The sequence below is a fragment of the Rhipicephalus microplus genome, chromosome 9 (genome assembly GCF_043290135.1).
Source record: "Rhipicephalus microplus isolate Deutch F79 chromosome 9, USDA_Rmic, whole genome shotgun sequence".
Lineage (NCBI taxonomy): Eukaryota > Metazoa > Arthropoda > Arachnida > Ixodida > Ixodidae > Rhipicephalus > Rhipicephalus microplus.
This window is the reverse complement of record NC_134708.1, coordinates 46,303,231-46,322,681: the sequence shown is the minus strand read 5'-3', so window position 1 is coordinate 46,322,681 and position 19,451 is coordinate 46,303,231. Positions and strand designations below refer to the sequence as shown.

The following is a 19,451-nucleotide window of genomic DNA, read 5'->3' as shown; positions in this document are numbered from 1 at the left end:
TTTTCCGATTGTGGACGATCTCGGCGTGATACTCTTTGACAGCGACACCGAACTCTACACTAGCGATAAGGCTAGAACATTCAATGGCAAGTGTATAAATGCCGACGTTCTTTGCCGCTTGTCAGTTTATCGACGGCCGATGCTGCAGTCGTCGCTATCAGTGCAAGTTTGCTACTGTGATCCAACTTTCCGTTTACCAGGCACAGGTTCGCCCAAATAAATAGTTTTATCTTCATGTACTGTCTGCTTCTTCACGACGTCACGACCCCATGACATCTGGTGGAGGTGCTGCTACTTCGATGTTCTAAACGCCCCCTTCAAGCCGCGAACCTAGCCCAAGCAGCAAAGAAGACACTGAAGCCAACCCTGAGGAGCCAACAAGCCGCTGGCAGAGGAGATTGCAACCAGAGTACGGGCCCCTTCCTGAAACAGCAAGGCAGCCCTGAATCCCGCAATCATCAGCAGCAATGATGACCGCACCCGTTCAGCCCGCCGCAGTCGTTCTCTGGCAGCCCAAGGAACCTCCAACATTACATGGATCGTCAGGCGAGGACCTGGAAAGCTGGATCGAAATATACGACTGAGTCGCCGCCTTGAACAGCTGGGACCCCAAAGAAAAATTGGTTCGAAAACCATGAATCAGTGCTACGAACCTGGGAATTTTTTCGGATGACATTCCTGAGCACGTGCGTCATTTGCAAGGAAAGGGCCACCACATCGCTGGAGACAAGGGTGCAACTCCCTAATGAAAGTGTAACCATCTTTGTCGAAGAGATGACCCGGCTCTTTCGGCACGCCGACTTCACCATGGCTGAGGAAAAGAAGCTCCAGTTCCTCATACGGAGGGTCAAGCAAGAGCTGTTAGCGGGACTTGTCCGGAACCCGCCTAAGACTGTCAGCGAATTTATTACCGAGGTCACGACTATGGAAAAGGCGCTCGAGATGCGCACAACTCGGTACAACCGCCGCGCCTCACTCAACTGCGTCGATGCTTTTAGTATCGACGCCCTGTGCGAAACGATTCGAGCGATCGTGCGGGAGGAACTGCGGAAGCTGTTGCCTTCGACGCAGCCTCAAGCCAATTCAATCGCCGCCATTGTCCGTGAAGAAGTTCGGCAGTCGCTTGGAATCCCAGAAACACTGCAGTCTGAACCGGAAGCAATCAGCTATGCCGCTGCAGTGCGCCGCAACGCTCCTCCATGCCCTCGCCAGGACACTGCCTCACCGCAGTTCTTCGGCCAGGCACCACCGCCACGATACCACCCGCCAGCAGGCCAGCGCTATAGTTGAAGGAAGACTGACTGACAGTTGAAGGAAGCCTGACTGATGCTTCAAGAAAGTCTGGCACGCCCCTGACCACCCCCCACTGTGCTACTACTGTGGTGAAGCCGGTCAAACGTACTGCCACTGCCAGTACCGCCAGATGGGACTACAAGGTTTTGCCATCGACGTGCCACATCAACATAGGAGTGAAAGAACACGTGACGTTGCCGACTATCTCACCGGAACACAGAGGACACCCCGGGGATAATCTCGTTCACCCTTACCCGGCCGCTATATGTCACCACACCGTCGACAGTACAGTGGCCCAAACCAGGGCAGGTCACCTAGCCTGTATCAGGAAAACTAAGGGCAGCAATCGATGGAGGTGCAGTTGCTGTACGACGAACTGTCAAAAATCCTCCGCCGCCGCCATTGAAGGCATCGACGAGACGAAACGTCAAGAACATGCCGGTTCCCGAACGCAGCTCGGAGGCCGATACTTTGCAGCGAGCAGAATACCTGACGATGCAACGTCGAACCAGCGGTACAAATCGTCGTAGTCGTAATTCGACGCCACGACCCAACTGCAACGCAAGGCGATAAACTAGCGACCTCGACGTCCTCATCAACGGCCACAGTGTAACAGCTTTCGTCGACACCGAAGCTGACTATTCCATCATCAGAAGGACATTCGCCACGAAATAGAAGAAAGTTAGGACAGCCTAAGAAGGCCTCGAAATTCATACTGCTGGAGGTCACCTAGTTACACCGTCAGGAATCTGTAATGCAAGAGTCACCATTAACAGCAAGATTTACCCGCAAGCTTCATTATACTACAGCATTGCTCCGGAGATGTCATCCTTGGTATGAATTTCTTAAGCCTTCATGGTGCCGTCATCGACCTGAGAACAAAGTCCATAACACTATCCACACATAAAGCACTGCCGCTGCACACGTCGCCAGCAAGATACGCCTTGAATGTGCTGGAACACCAAGTCACCATTCCTCCTCAGTCCAGTGTCAGCATTTTCGTCGGCACTCAAGAGTCAACAGACATGCAAGGCGTCGTTGAAGGAGACCAGCACCTGTTGATTAACCGCGAAATTGGCGTCGCCAGAGGTATAGCCGAGCTGCGAGGAGGGAACGCATAAGTGATGCTCAGGAACTTCAGCAACGAGTACAAGCACGTGAGAAAAGGCACGACAGGTGCCTACATCGAAGAGATACTGGAAGCCAGCAACGCTTTCGCCCTCACCGATTTCACCTAATCTACTCCGACGCATAAACAAGAGCAGCTCAAAAACCTGCTCCTGAAATACAAGAACTGCTTTTCGTCGTCATCAAAAATTTGGCAGACCCCTGTCGCGAAACATCAAATTGCAATAAAGAAAATGTCAGGCCACTCCGTCAGAGTCCATACAGAGTTTCGACGCAACATCATCCAGCCTTCGAAGAGCCCATGGGCTCTTCCACAGCGGGGTGAACGACCACGTGACATCGTCGACTATCTCGCCGAACCACAGAAGACACCCCTGGGATAATCTCGTTCACCCTCACCTGGCTTCACTAAAACCACCGTCAGCAGTGGTGTTAGTGAAGAAAAAGGATGGAACACTATGCTTCTCCGTTGACTATCGCCGACACAAAAAATAACGAAGAAGGACGTATATCCTCTCCCTTGAATAGACGACGCCCTCGATCGACTCCATAACGCCAAATACTTCTCATCGATGGACCTCAAGACAGGCTATTGGCAGATCGAAGTAGATGAGAGAGACCAAGAAAAGACTGCGTTCATAACACCAGACGGCCTCTTCGAGTTCAAGATCATGCCCTGGTTTTCGCTCGGCGCCTGCGACGTTCCAATGTATTATAGACACCGTGCTCGCTGAATTGAAGTGGCATACTTGCCTCGTGTACTTCTAGTAATAAGAACCTCCAGACTCACTCTGAAGCCAGAAAAGTGCCGCTTTGCATCCGAGCAACTCTTGTTCCTGAGACATGTGATAAGCAAGTGCGGAGTACGCCCCGACCCACAAAAGACAACATCCATCACAGCATTTCCGTCTACCGCCGACAAGAAGTCCGTGCATCGATTTCTCGGCCTCTGCGCCTATTACAGGCATTTCGTCAGAAATTTTGCCCGCATCGCTGAGCCACTCATTAACCTGACAAAGACCGACGTCAAGTTCAAGTGGGAAACCCCGCAGGAGGAAGCATTTCAAGAACTAAAACGATGCCTGCAGACACCGCTAATGCTAGCTCATTTCGAGGAAAATGCTGACACAGAAATCCATACCGACGCAAACAGTGTAGGGCTCAGAGCTGTCCTGGTGCAGAAGATTGCCGGGCTTCAAAGGGTCATCAACTATGCAAGCGAGTCGTTATCTAAGGCGGAAGTCAACTATTCCACAACAGAAAAGGAGTGTCTTGTCATCATTTGGGCTACCTCCAAATTTCGCCCTTACCTCTACAGCAGGCCTTTCAAAGTTGTGAGCGACCACCATGCCCTCAGTTGGCTAGCTAAGTTGAAGGACTTTTCAGGTCATCTCACACAGTGGAGTCTGCGACTGCAGGAATTCGCCATCACCGTCGTTTACAAGTCGGGGCGAAGGCACTCTGATGCTAACTGCCTGTCTTGCGCCCCCGTCGACCCACCGCCGTAGGACAAAAAAGACGGCGACTGCTATCTGGGAACCTTAGACGCCAATAATTTTGCAGAACGACAGCGTGCCAACCCTGAAATCAAGGGCCTTGTGGAATACCTAGAGGGAAAGGCTGCCGTTGTTCGAAAAATATTCATGCGAGTACTGGCGTCGTTTTTCTTGCGTAACAGCATCCTTGTCAAAAAAAACTTTTCACCTGTGGGGTCTCGAACTGGCCAGCGAGCGCCACGCTCTTAGAGTGAAAGGACACAGCAGACGCGGTCGGTACAAACCAAACAATACACATTTATTTAACCAATTTAGAACGACAATATCGTCCGCCAAATCGATACATCAATTGTAATTAACCCGCTAACATATCCTTACACAATATTATCATACAATCCATGACAAACACAATAACACACCCAAGGCGGCGGCGCCAACGCTTGACTTACCACGAAAACCCACCACGCGCAGTCACTAGAGACAACCGTTCGCAGCAACCGCCAGGCGCAGAAGAGACTCGCTTAACTCTCGCCCGCCACCAAATCTTGCCTTCCGCCAGGGGTCACCGCCGGCGCTACACCATGGTTATGATAGTGGTGATCAACGAGAACACAACACCACCTACCGACCAGTGGTTGTAACCCCAAATGCGGCTTTTGGGCGAGACACGAGCGTCTCGTAGCGCAAACAACATTACATAGAGTGTCAGCACCCCCCTCACATTACATCGGGCCAACTACCTCCTCGTAGTACCTTCAGTGTTACGTCCAGAAGTTTTGGATGCTCTACACGACGACCCGACAACTGGACACCTTGGTGTTTCCCGTACACTCGCGAGAATACAGGAGAAGTATTACTGGCCATTACTTGCCACCAACATCACTCGTTACGTCAGGACATGTCAAGACTGTCAACAATGAAAGACACCGCCGACTAGGCCAGCCGGACTTCTCCAGCCTATCGAGCCATTTCACCGGCCATTTCAGCAAATCGGCATGAACTTACTGGGGCTGTTCCCGACGTCGAATTCCGGAAATGAATGAAATGTTCTAGCTACTGACTACCTCACCCGCTACGCCGAAACAAGGGCTCTCTCCAAAGGCAATGCCACCGAGGTAGCAAAGTTCTTCATCAAGAACATCGTCTTGCGTCACGAAACTCCAGAAGTCCTCATCACAAACAGAGGTACGGCCTTTACGGAGGACCTAACTCAGGCAATCCTAAGGTACAGCCTACAAGTCACCGCCTGCCATGCACTGAACAATGGCCTCACTGAGCGTCTCAATAAGACCATCGCCGATATGCTGGCCATGTACGTCGACGTCGAGCACAAGACATTGGATGAGCCACCGTACCACCGCCGCACAAGAAACAATGCAGATGACGCTGTAAAAGTTGGTCTATGGAAGGAAACCGACAACGACGCTCGACGCCATGCTGCTAAACGTCGCTGATGAAGAAAACCTCGACGTCACCGTCTGCCTTCAGTGCGCAGAAGAAGCTCATCCATTCGCCCACCTGCGCATCAAGAATCAGCAGGCAGCCAACAGCCGTTGGTACAATCTTCGACGAAGCTTCGTCGAGTACCAGTCCGGTGACGGCGTCTGGGTATGGACGCCGATACGCCGACGTGGACGATGGTACTTCGGACCGTACAGAGTAGTTCGACGTCTCAGCCCACTCGACTACGAGGTTGTTCTCGATGGCATTGTGAACTCTCAACGGCGCCGTGCTCGACCTGAAGCCGTCCATGTCGTGCGCCTCAAATCATTTCATGCGCGAACCTGAGGACTCTATTTTGTTGTTGTTGATGTGCTTTATTTCTTGTATTTATTGTCTTTATTACTGGACCTTCATCTTTTGTTAAAGCATCGGGACGATGCCATTTTTAGAGGGGGCGATGCCACGTTCCTTTCAAGTTTTTTTGTAATTCTGTTACAATATGTTGAGCGTGAACCGCGCCTACGTTGTTTGAAAAGCTTAGAGGATGTAGTAGATTGTTTTGTTAAGATTATGCCCACTTCGTGAACATTTCAGATTATTCTGGAACCTATGTCGCCGCTAGCGATAACGCTAGACCATTTGATGGCAAGTGTATAAATGCTGACGCGCTTCACTGCTTGTCAGTTTATTGACGGCCAACGCTGCATTCCTCGTTATCAGTACAAGCTTGCTACTGTGATCCGACTTTCCGTTTACCGGGCACAGGTTCGCCCAAATAAACAGTTCAATCTTCAACGTACTGTCTGCTTCTTCGTCGACATCACAACCCCATGACAGCATTGAGAGCGCTCCTGCTCCACATGTGAAGTTTTCGGTTGCAGTGCAGCCAGATCTTTGTGTTTCAGCTTGTTTTGTGAAGCTTCCATCTGGAACAGCAGTCCCAGACAAAGTGCACAGCATTTCTAAAGTAGGTTTAAGTTTCCTTAGCTCTCCACTGTTCACATGGTACCAATTACAAAACTTTCAGTTGAAAAGTTTAATAGTGGAAGCTTCGCAAACGAATTCCTTTCTCACTCTGATCAATGAAGTGTTGTTCGATCAATGACAATGTCTGTTAAAAAATCCTTTGGAAATATAGGCATGCTCCAATAGACACACATCAGAAACTGTGATGCATTTAATAGTGAACGCAGCGACAAACAGCCTGTTGAACAATTTTTGCAAACTTAGAAATGATGCAGTGCAATATGATGCCCCCTTCCACAAAAAAAAAAGCAACCGCGCACAAGGCATGCATATTAATAAAGTGAGATGTGCGTGATGTAGCGACATTTTCAATACAGCGGTTTTGTGCTTGCATTTCTGTACCCCCCCCCCCCCCCTGCAGTACATTGGAAAAAAATAGCCTCTTTTACAAGCATTTATCATGTCTTAAGGCGACACAAAAAGTTGACAATGTATAAAAATGTGTATGTGATTGGACGTAAGAAACGTCTGATTTTCAATCGTACAGTAAAGGTGTCACGAAACAACTCTCTGTGTCTTCAAAGCAGACCAACAACTTTTGCGATTCCTGCTATAAAATTACTAAATTACTCTGTCTTAGTAAGTGCGTACAAGAAGTTCTAGCTTTCGTTAAATTATTTTGGCTCCGTATACACTACCCCTATTGCTATAAATGGAAAGAACCTTTGGCAGCACACAGGTGTGGAGCGAGGGGTGCGGGCAAGTACCGTGACATCATTATGCCAGGAGGCCTTGAGCTAGTTTAGGTGGTGTTGGCTGAACACGTCAGAATACTATCGATGTCTCATGGCCGGGAACGCGCTGATGAGCCTTGGAAGCTCTTCCTGCTCTCAATAGAATAAATGTGTGGCCAGGTTTTCATTACATAGTGGGGCGTTTAGAATGCGTCTTTCTCGAATCCTAATGATAATGAAGTGCTGTGTTTTCAATAGCACACATATGCGAGACTTCAGCTAGCGAGTAAATACAATTGCGCATACTTGTGCTTTCAAACAGCAGTGTGTCTCTCTACCATGACAAATTGAATGAGTTCCCAGTGTCATAACTGGGGTTTCCAATCTATAAAATGAAATGATCAGCCTAAATCTTGAAAACAAAGGTCAGTGAAAAAATTTAAGGACTCTTAAATTTAAGGACCTTTAAGAGTTGAACGTGATAACAATATCCGGTCCCTAGTGTGTACTTCAAACATTTAGTGCATGAAATCTTTTCAAACTTGCTATGCACGCGCTGCTCATATGATTGAATAACTCTGACTGGCATTGCATGCATTGGATACTGGTCACAACGCCAAGACGACCTGCAGTAAAAAAATTAAGAAGACACACACACTGCGGTTCAACCAGGACTACAAACACACACAAAAGTTCAGTAGGGTTGAGAGCTGGGCTAGTTGGTGAGACATCATTTTACCATATGGTGTAGTAGCGCAAATTCACGGGGACAAAGAGGACAAGAAAACACGACACTCGCAACTAATTTTTAAACTAAAATTAGTTGCGAGAGTAGCGAGTGTCGTGTTTTCTTGTCCTCTTCGTCCCCGTGAATTTGCGCTACTACACCATATGGTAAAATGACACACAAAAGTAAAGGTGGTAAAGGCGAAATCGGAACTCCAGAGTAGAGTCAACGAGAGTAGCAAATGCTAGTTGTAGCGCTGAAGCACATGGTGAAACAGGCTGTGGAGCGGTGCGCCTGGTTATTTTGACCTAGTGCATTCTCAGCTCTACAGTCGCTGTTCAAAACACATTCCACTGTTTCCAAGTTAAGCATAATATGTTAGGGCTACAATAATGCATTACTTACTTTTCTATAGTGCAATGAAAAACCACATTTTCGATATTACCCGCCTCCGTTTCTCGGAGCTGGAAACACGTAACTTCATTTAACCACACTGTAACGAACCATAGAGTCTGTCGAAGAAAGAAATAAGTAACATGCATAAGTTTGTTTGATATCATGACAAAGGAAATAAGCGACAGTACGTCACCTGCGAATGTTGGCTGCTTGTCGGTGAACACACACATTTCGCGTGCCGTCCATTGAGTGCGTTTGACGTTCCGCGTTGGCACCATTGGTACCACTTTTCCACTCGTCACTGACGCCTCAGCAGATGACACCTTCGCGAGTATATTCAGCGAAGTGGACGAATCTCGGCAGCGTCAGAGTCCTTCAATGCTCTGGCAGCGTCAAAGCCACCCTGGCGCTTCAGTGATGGCGAACTAAACTTCTCAGACGAGTCAACAATATGAAAGTGGCGCGTCTGTCCACCACATGGTGGTGATAGGCAAGAGGTAAACAAATAGACGCACATCACGCTCTAATAGCTCCCTAGATAAAACAAGGGCAAGGTTAAAAGATGTTTTTATCTAGGGACCTGAGCCAACGCCTCCTAGATTTCCTGTGCCTGCAGAATAAGCGCGAAACACCGGTCATTTATGGCGGCGCTGCCTACGTAGGGGTAAGGGTCTTTGTACTTCGCCTATAAGATTAGCAATTCTGGCGTTTGCTAGTAATTTGAGAGGATGCCTTGTAATAAAAAAAAAGTTGCTTGCTAAATGACTGCATCACTTACGTATGGCTAAATATATTTACTTTTACGCCTTTCTAAAACTTTTTAACGTTATTTTTGTTGCATATAAGCTCTAAAAACGTAAAAACCTACTTAAAAACACCCCTCCCCCCCCCCCCCCTCCTACTTGAGTGACGCCACTATTGTAGTTCCTACAACCGCCGCTTCCCAAGTGACCACCGATAATCCGGCAGGCACAGGAAATCTAGGAGGCGTTGCCTGAGCCAACGCCTTCTCTAGAAAGATGCCTGAGGAATGGCTCACGCTCCCAGCAAAGTTGGCCTGCCTTCAGTTTTAAACAAGCTCCGCGCAATGGCGCTCGCGACCGACACTATGGACAGAAGCGGAAAAGAGAAAAGAACTCCAAAAAGAGCTCGGAGCGTCGCGTGAGCGAGAGGAGGCTACCGCCAGCCTATTAGAGCAAATGAAGGGTGACCTTCAAAAAGAACGGGAAGGGGAACCGAGCTAGAGCAGCGGGTAAAGGAACTAATGGCGCTTTGCCCCGGCCCGAGTTGTGTGAGACGGAAGGTGTGGGTAGCGGAGAAGGCGACAGGCGGGAAGGAACAGGCGAGAAGGAACAGGCGAGAAGGGAGGTCAGGGGGCCGCAGTGTCTGGCCACAGCACGGAGGCTCCGAGAACATACAACTCGGTGGTGCAGCATCCGTGTGGTGCAGCAGTCTCAAGCAGGGCAGAAACACAGGACAGACGGCAGAGAGAGAAACAGGTGAAGCAAACAGGGGCGCCATCACAAACAGGAAGCCAGCGATTGGAGCGTAGAAGGGTCCTAGTGGTGGGGCACTCTAACGTGGCCAGGATTAGGGATGGCCTCTTCAAGACAGTGAAGGAAGATGGGAGAGTCAGGGTGGAGGCACAGTCAGGGAAGAGCATGGTGGATGCACTGGCCAAAGCTCAGGAGGTTGTAGAAAACAGCATGGAGGGCGAAAATCTAGTCATTATTCGTGCTGGGGTCAATGATGTGTTGAAGGGCAAGGATCAGAACCTTCAGAGAAAGTTAGAGAATGGGATGTGTAAGCTCCGAAAAGCCGCTGGGCGTATGTGACCATATGCACAGTCCCAGAGGTCTGGGGGCAGCCTCGTGGGATTGAAAGGAGGGTACTGGAGGCCAATTGTGTGATCAAGGGTTCGAGCCAGTTACTCGGATACAGCGTAAAGAAAGTTAACCAAGACGTGTACGAGCCCGGCGCTCACCCCTTTGCACAGGATGGCATTCACTACAGTGGAGCGACGGGCAGGAGGGTCGGTAACAGAATGGGTCGCCAAGCCATAGCTTTTTTAGGGGGACCCAGAACCCTGAGGCCAACAGTGTAGCCAAAGACGGACCTAAAGGGGCACAAATATTCAAGCCACACGAAGTGCGTGGGAGAAAAAATCGACGTAAGCACAAGGGCCGAGCTAAGTCAGACGTAGGCTATATTAACATGTATGGTGGCAGGAATAGGTTAAAGTGGGAAGAGATAGAAGAGCAGTTGAGGCAGGAGGAGCTGATGGTATATGGGGTTGTGGAGACACATCTTCGGGACCTGGAGCAACCACCCTGCAATCTCGACTACGTATGGAAATATTGCAATAGAATAGAAGGCATTAAAAAGGGGGGTGGGTGGAATTGATGCATTTATACATAAGAACACGGGTTGGCAAAGAGTCAAGCAGGGATGCAAGGAACATTTATGGCTAAAAGGAAAAGTGGCAGGGCAAATGACACTCCTTGGTTTCGTGTACTTGTGGACGGGAGCAAAGGCCAGAGAGGAAAACCAGGCAATGGTAGAGTGTATATCAAATGACTATCAGGAGTTAGGAGGAGAGTGCGAGATAATTATACTAGGAGATATGAATGCACACATAGAAGCTATAGATGGGTATACTGACTCAACAGGCAAAATGATCATGAATATGTGTGAAAGGCACGATTTGATCATTTGCAACAGTACCAAGAAGTGTGAAGGGCAAAAAACATGGGAGGTAAGAAGGCTGCAGTCAACGATAGATTACGCACTGATGTCACATAGGATGTATGATAAGCTCAGGGGAATGCACATAGATTAAGGTGGCTCCAGAAGTCTGGGTACTGATCACAAACGTATCAAGCTAAGTTTTGGAAAAGCAGCGAAAGTGGGAAGGACACAAGATGAGCAACTACAGGAAAATTTTCATTCAGAAAGGCAAATAGAAATCGCTACTAAACAAATTGAGAAAGTAATCACTGAGGATAATAAGAATGTGTGGACATACACAAATCTAATTAGACTGTTTGGGCTAGAGCTTGCTAAGGCACATGACAAGTCACCTCGGAAAAGAAGACACAAGCCCAAGAGTTGGTGGGATGAGGAAGTTAAGAGAGCCATAGCAAAAATGTCAGGAAGCCTCTAGGGAACACAGACATACTAAGCAACGGGGTGAACCGATAGATGATGTTGAAAGAAAATGGGAAATCTTTCTAAGCTCTAGAAGGGAAGCATCCCTCCTGATCAATGAAAAGATTAGAAGAAAGGGTGCTCAGTGGCTGGCAGAAGTAATAAAAAGGACAGAAAGGCAGCTGCGAAATACAGGAACCATCTAAACTCCCTACAAAATAAAATAAATCAATAGCAGAGGTTTGTAACTACAGCTCAAGGTGCTAGGCTAGAAGGGGACGGAGCTATTGAATATATAAGAACAAGGGTGACAGAAAAAATTTCAACAAAGAAGTGCCTTATGCACCACAATAGACAGGGATGGATAAAGTGGCACAATGGCTCCATTTTCACAACGAGAGTGAGAAAGGGCTGACAAGAGGATTCCAAGTAGTACATCAACAAGCCCAGATGGCATTCCTATTATGCTGATAAAGACATTGGGTCCCAAGTCTAAACAGACTTTGAGAGAGGCAGTGAGCAGAACAATAATCGATGGTGAGGTCCCTGATGGATGGAAACTTAGCAGGATGAGCATGATCTCTTAAGGAATTAAAGGGGGACAAAGATGACATAAACAACTACCGTCCTATAACAGTGATATCAGTGGTCTACAGGCTGGCGATGCAGACTATAAAGGAAAGACTGCAGGCATGGATAGAGAATGAGGGGGTGCTGGGGGAACTGCAGAATGGGTTTCGGGAACACAGGAGGTTGGAAGACAATCTGTTCTCACTGACGCACTGCATCGAAATAGCAGAAAAAGAACTCAGGCCCCTGTGGCTAGCATTTTTGGATATCAAGGGAGTGTATGATAGCGTGGTTCAAGAGGACTTGTGGGGAATACCAGACACACTGGATGTGGAAGATGGAGTCACTAATCTTTTAAAGGAAATCTATAAAAGTAACAAGGTAGTTATAAAGTGGGAAAAACAGGTATCCAAGCCCACAGAGGTGAAACGGGGACTTAGGCAGGGGTGTCCACTGTCACCCTTGTTATTCATGATGTACCCACAAGGAATAGAGGACAAATTAGAGGGAAGTGGACTGGGCTTCAACCTCTCTTTCGTCAAACAAAGAAAACTCGTTTAACAGGCACTACCAGCATTGATGTACGCAGATGATATGGTGCTAATGGCCGACAACAAGGAAGATTTGCAGAGATTGATGGACATCTGCGGCAATGAGGGAGACAGGTTGGAGTTCAGATTCATTAAGGAAAAATCAGCAGTCATGATTTTTAATGACAATGAAGGTAGTAAGCTTAGAATACACGAGGTCACGCTAGAGATAACAGATAAGTACAAATATCTGGGCGTATGGATAAGCAATGGGGCCGAGTACCTAAGGGAACACGAAACATGCATGACGACTAAAGGTAACAGGAATGCAGCAGTGATGAAAAATAGGGCATAGTGGAATTACAATAGGTATGATGTGAGAGGAATATGGAAAGGGGTCATGGTTCCTGGGCTGACGTTCGGCAATGCGGTCTTGTGCATGAGATCAGAAGTTCAAACAAGATTAGAAATTAAGCAACGTGGAATAGGTAGGCTTGCCTTAGGAGCTCACGGGAATAAACCAAATCAGGGAGTACAAGGTGATATGGGATGGACATCATTTGAGGGCAAGGAAGCTAGCAACAAGACAAAATTTGAGAAGCGATTGAAAGAAATGGGGAAAAAGCGTTAGCCTAGGAAGATATTCAGCTACTTGTACATGAAGAATGTTGATACAAAATGGAGGAAGCGAACCAGAGAATTGACTGGTCAATACTTGGAAAAGAGCAGGGGGCCAAACCAAAAAGAGTTGTCGGGAAGAAGGTGAAGGAAGCTGAGACCAATATGTGGAAAATTGGCATGATTAAGAAGTCCACGCTAGAGATCTATCGAACTTTTAAGCAGGAAATTGCCCAGGAAAGGATCTGTGATAATACTCGAGGTAGTTCTCTACTGTTTGAGGCCAGGACAGGAGTATTGCGAACCAAGACATATCGGGCCAAATACGAAGGGGTAGACACGGTATGCAGTGCGTGTGGAGAGGAAGAAGAAACTGCCGAACACTTGATGATGTTCTGTAAAGGGCTTAACCCTATTGTTCAGGATGATGGCGCAGAGTTTTTCAAAGCACTGGGGTTTAGGGACAGGGAGGGCAAAATAGACGTTAATTAAGCGGGTAGAATTAACTAGAAGGAGGTTATCTGATTGGTGGCTAAAGTCAAGGCACGAGTGAAATTTAAACCCTTCACTGCAAAGTACGAATCCCCAGCCTCACTATTTAAAGGGAAAAAAATATAGTTTTTGGTTCATTAGGTATTACGGATTGGTGGCGCAAGCCACCGTCCGATCTAAAGGGTACAGCACTTTAAACTGGTAGGTGTTCTGTGGTACAGTCATATTTATCCATTTTACTAGTTTGTGATTTCATGTGGTAGACGAACGTGAACAGGAATGATATATTTAAGGGACCAAACAGATTATCTAAAACGACTTCCCAAACGAACCTTGTACTAACTTACTCCTCATGAGCGCCACGAATCAACAACATACTTTCCCGCCATTTCAACATAATCAGGCAAAGCAAACGACTAACTTCTATTTTCGCGAAGCCACCTCACGTGGTGTACCGCCGGGATAAAAATCTGAAGGACATTCTTGTCAGAGCAAAAACAAACACCCCCAATTTCAATCAGGGTGCCATCCCTGCGGAAAAGCTCGATGCAAGGTATGCCCACAGATGGTCACAACACGTGAATCCAAAGCGAACTTCTCGGATTTCAAATTCTGCATAACTGAAAGCCTTAACTGTGACTCCAGTAACGTAATATACTTGCTACATTGCAACATCTGTGGACAAGAATATATCGGCCAAACAGACACGCCATTTCGACTGCGGTTGAATAATCACCGGTACCACGCCACTTCACTGCCGAAGCTACCTTTATCTAGACATCTGCGCCTGCCAAACCACAGTTTTGAAAATATCAGCGTAACTCTTTTGCAGTCCGGTTTCTCAAACAGACGCGAGCGCGAACAGCGTGAGGCATATTTTATTTTCAAATTTCGTACAGTAGTAGCCGGCATCAACGAGGACCCCGGAAAACTCAACTGCCTCCGAGAAGTAAGCCAGGAGAAAATTGGTGACAAAGATTGATAGCTGGAGACCATGCTTTTTTCTGACTGACTCGTACGTGTACACTGTCCTTTTTTTGTGTGTGTTTTTTTTACATGCACATACAAAGTGCTTACCTTCGCCTACCACTTGATGACCATTGAAGGGAAACGGACGAAGATTAAAGGTAAATAGCCGACCGACCCATTAACGGGAATTCCTTCCTTTACGCACGCCGCCCGCCGACCGACCCATTACGGAGAAACCCCTTTCTTTATGCACGCCGTCACGGACCCTCCCGGCACCGCGGCGACAATCTTGGGTGGCCCGACACACGTCAAAAACTGAACAGCACGTGATATGAACCGTATGTGGATGTAGACGGACAGTTGGCTTCGTTCTCAGTGTTGACAGTGGTTTTTCCTCTTTTTTACTTTCTTTCTTTTTCTTTTTCGTCTTTTTTCTCCTCCTTTTTTGTTTTTTTTTCCTTTTTCTAGTTCTTTCTCACTCTCGCAAACATGTTTTAAGGCGAGAGGGACGCGGCAGCAACGAAGTTTGGAAATTCATGTCAGTATAACTCATCCCCTGATGAAGGGAGGACCCCTCCCGAAACTGTTGGGAAATAAATATATTTATCCTTGTTGACAACGCTCCCGTTGTGCCATATCCCATACCTATATATATATATATATATATATATATATATATATATATATATATATATATATATATATATATATATATATATATATATATATATATATATATATATATGTATAGCATTCTTCTGTAATTTTCCGTATTTGTCTTTATATATTGTTTATTGGTGTGGGCTGTACAATGTTTTTTGTTAATGCTGTTTATTTGTTATTTTATTACTCAACTTGAATTAGTCAATATTGTTATTATTAAATGTCCATGAATTGCCAATTTACTTGCATTATTTACTACGTTATCATTTACAGGAGGTCCCAATTCAGTTTGTAACTATGGGATCTCCTTCAGTACATACTAATCATGTATTCTCTCCTTTGTTTCACGTGAAAAATAAAACGAATCTGATACTTGTGACGTATTGTTTGAATATGAAGAAGAGCACGAAAATGACAGGAAAACATTCACACATTTTCATGTTCAAAGAGAGCATTACAAGTGTCAACTACCTATGTACAACCAATTGACTAGCCTCTACTCTGGCACTACCTTTTGGAGCAGTTGCGTGTAACACATAAATATATATGCACACATAAATGTACATTTATGTATGATTTTTCTCAAATGGCGACATTAATTCAGGGCTCCTCATTTTCCTGCAAATAGCCCTGAACTTTTTATAAACATATCTCTGAACAAATTTAGGAAGTGTGCTCAAAGGTGCAGGAGAGTGGGAGAAGGGGTTTGCAATGCAACTGCCACACACCTTAAAAGGCCCCTAAATTACTCCGTGTTCGAAGAAGATAGGTAGGTTTCTCTCTCACCTTCACTTTCTAGAGGCGCTACCTCACCATCGCCACTTATTTCTTAAAGCACGTGGACAATGTCAGCCTGAAGAGTTAAGCCGATCTGTATTTTGAGCTTGTTGGCTGTACGTGCTGCCATATCCGCTCGCCCAGTCAAAAGCACACAAATCAAGCGAAACCGGATGATTGCACCCACTATATTGATGCGAGACATGGCAGGACAGGCGTGCATCTACATGTCCAATCAATTAATGGCCAGTCTTTCTCGTATGTCGACCAATCGAGAACTTATGTCAACCTGCGATGGCAACAAACCACTCGCGCGTCACAAACTGTGCTTAAAAGATGAGAAATTTGCACCTTAATTGCTTTACTTTTTTTAAAGTTTTTTTGTGTGCAAAAAAAATCTTCCTGGATGTTCACCTTGCTGGCTGTTGAGATGCACAATGAACGAAAGATGTGGATTTCTAATAGCTCGCCTTTCATTAATATAGGCTCGACATAATTAGAACAAACAAGAAAGTACTAATTATAATGCGATTGTGAAGAAAGTAAAGTGGATGAAAAGATAACATATCACTGGCAGAGAATAAACCTGTAACCTTATAACGATATGTCTGCATGGTGCTCGGTTGGTAACCTGAGCTACTCCGGTGATGTCCCCACCATCCACGTGATGGTGGATTCGAAACTAGGAGTGTTGATCAGTACTGCTGGTAGTTATGACATGTAGAACACTTTTTTTTTGTGCGGGCTAGCGTCGCGACATATATCTTTTCATGAGCTGGCAGTTGATCAGTAGTCCCAGCATGCATATACACAATTGTATAGTTTGAGTCGGCTTCTTCTCACAATGCATCATACTGTGCAGAAGCCTGCTTTACGGGCAACTTACAGAATTTTTTTAGAAATTAAAGAGACATGTTGACCATGGTTGCAGGCATCTCGAAAAATCATTTCGAAAACGTTATCTTCTCAATGTTAATGAGGTGCTAACAAAACCTACAAAACAACAGAAACTTGCATTTTTAGAATACCCAAAGGGTCTATTATGCGTCCGTAGGGCTATACACGAACCAACGCAGCAGTTCGCTCTGTTGATGCTTTTGCTGATGGAGCAATGCATGATGTCTTTAAGAGCTTTGTAATGGGTGGGCATTCAGGACACCCGCTCTTTGCCCGGTTTACATCTTCTGATACCTGGTGCAAATCTATGCTTTTGCCACACAATACTATTACATGCGACAAGACTACTTCTACTGCATGGAATTTATATAGTGCTTTTTTCCTGAAGCAATTGCGAGCGATAGCTTGGCTTTGTGGGAGAGAACCCGCTTGCCGCAGATGGCCTAACATAGATGCTCACTCGTACCAAAGAGTTTTATTATTTCTTTTATTTGCATACATGTCGATTTTTCAGTCAAAGCCAAGATTTTTCGCAAACAACTAACGGCATTGACGCTGATGCCAGAATTTCTGTGAAACGAGGTCTTTAATGATATCGTGCTAACATTGAAGCCACCAACATCTGGCTAGATTTTGAAAGATAATATATGGTAGCGCAGACAAAGAACACGGACAAGAGAAGGCGCATTCACGACAACACAGCGCAAAGGTGCTTTCTCTTGTCCGTGTGTTTTGTCTGTGCTACCATATATTATCATCCTACAATACCAACAAGCCCAAATCGCCACCCTCATTAGATTTTGAAATTACTTATATAGTTACTTATACAGCAAACATTTTCTCTTGGCGCACAACAAGGTGAAATTACAAATTTATCCGACACGCTTGTGCGGGGCACCACTACAAATACTAACATACACAAAATACTTCTTCACAAACGTGCCCCTCAAATCATAGCAAAATTTTCTCTCCACCCAACATTATTCACCAATACACCCAACATAATCTCTTTTCACTAAATTTAACATTATCAGAGTCACTGAAGTATATTCACTTTTGTTTGCTGTATTCATACTTATTTTCCTCTAAAAAGTTCTCTTCACTTTTAAAATCATTGTCAAGACAGCAATGGCAGTAAAGTGACCAACGCACTTGTAGTCAGAACAAAGGGCTTGTCATGAAAAGATGCACCAATTATATAATGCAATCACTAGTCTACAAAGTTTCCACTCATAAATAAGTATGAAACGAAGGTATTGATGTTGTGTGGCACAGTGCTTCCAGATCTTGCATAGTGTGACACACTAATCTCGTCATGACTGCTTCTTCGTGTGGCTAGTGCTGCAGAAGCATATGCTTGTTTATTCTTGTCAATACCAAAGTGACCTGGAACTCTGCAGACTATAGTATTCGAAGTGCTTTGGTACGCTGTAATCAAATACTGTTCAAGACCATTCAGGGCCGTATTTTTATGAGGTTTGTCCGTGTACAATGTACACACAACACTTCATGAACCTGTAAATACAACAGTTTTTTTTCTTCAATATTTCGCCTGACAATTTCTTTATAGCACATTTTAAATTGCACTTGCCTTCACATTAAAAATACTAGCACGCATGCCGAGTCTTTGCAAAGATGCAGTATCGGGCCCAACGGCAGCTTCAGCTACCAAAAACCGTACCATGGCATAAAAAGGGTAGAGGATGGAATATCCATAGCTTCGACCTCATCCACTGATTAGCTGCAAACCCTAAGCTCATGAAGACGAATTAAAAGATAATACATTCAATGTGAGTTGAAAAGCAAGAACCAGAAAAGTCCATTTAGAGTACAACTTAAGATAGACACTGGAATGAAGTCTGCATGCAAGACGTAAAAACTGAAACAATCACATCTAAAACATCTGTGCATAAATTGTACTTTCTACAATGAATACTTGCTTTCGAAGATTAAAGAAAAAATATTTCTTTAGCCATTCTGCAAAAAACTACAGTACTGATGGTGATTCATTTCTAGAAATGTGCATTATGTAAAAGGTACAGTACAAGAAATGAAGTTTACAAGTATGAAGAAATATGAATTGCAAAAAGACAGTATATTTGAAGCTAGGTAAAAAGCATCTCTTCAAATGAAGAAATATCTCTGGGCAAAAATACACAACGAGTGCCACTAACACGTCTCTGAGACAAAGTTTCACAGCTGCGCCATATCATTGATTAATAAAACTAGTTTTTATTTAAAGCTCTAGCACTACACAGCTGGATAACGCCCTATACGTGTCGTACTGCAACGCGAGTCGAGCGTCCAATGGCCGTGAGTAAAAACCCATACCACAGAACACCTATAATATTCCCGTACTACCCGAGACCCAAGCTCACGAGCCTCGCACAGCTCTTTTCACATACCATCCGACACATTGCAACCACAAGCCATCTGCCGTCCCCTCTTTTTGTCGGGCGTCAGAGATGGCGCTTGTTCGGCCTGATCACACGCACCTGTTGCAGCGCGTCAGTGCGTGGCTTTTTGACATGGCTTCGCACCCGCTTTCCTTGGAGAGAGAGAGAGAGAGAAAGCACTTAGCTACGCCAAGTTGCACACCCTTTCT

The 19,451-nt window shown here is 45.7% G+C and overlaps 1 protein-coding gene across 4 annotated transcripts in view; it reads right to left on the bottom strand.

Moving 5' to 3' along the window:
• Positions 1-14,609, bottom strand: part of LOC119163787 (uncharacterized) — a 29,660-nt gene extending 15,051 nt beyond the window's left edge. For 2 of the 4 annotated variants that reach the window (XR_012886104.1, XM_037415860.2), the window contains exon 1: positions 8,377-14,609. Coding sequence is in view for 2 of the 4 variants with exons in the window: in XM_037415860.2 (XP_037271757.1) it covers positions 8,377-8,461 (85 nt within the window). In the remaining 2 variants the exon portion in view is untranslated. Of the gene's footprint in view, positions 1-8,192; positions 8,300-8,376 lie in introns of all 4 variants that reach the window. The other 2 variants (XR_012886105.1, XM_037415859.2) reach the window with 2 other exon arrangements.
• Positions 14,610-19,451: the final 4,842 nt, after the last annotated feature.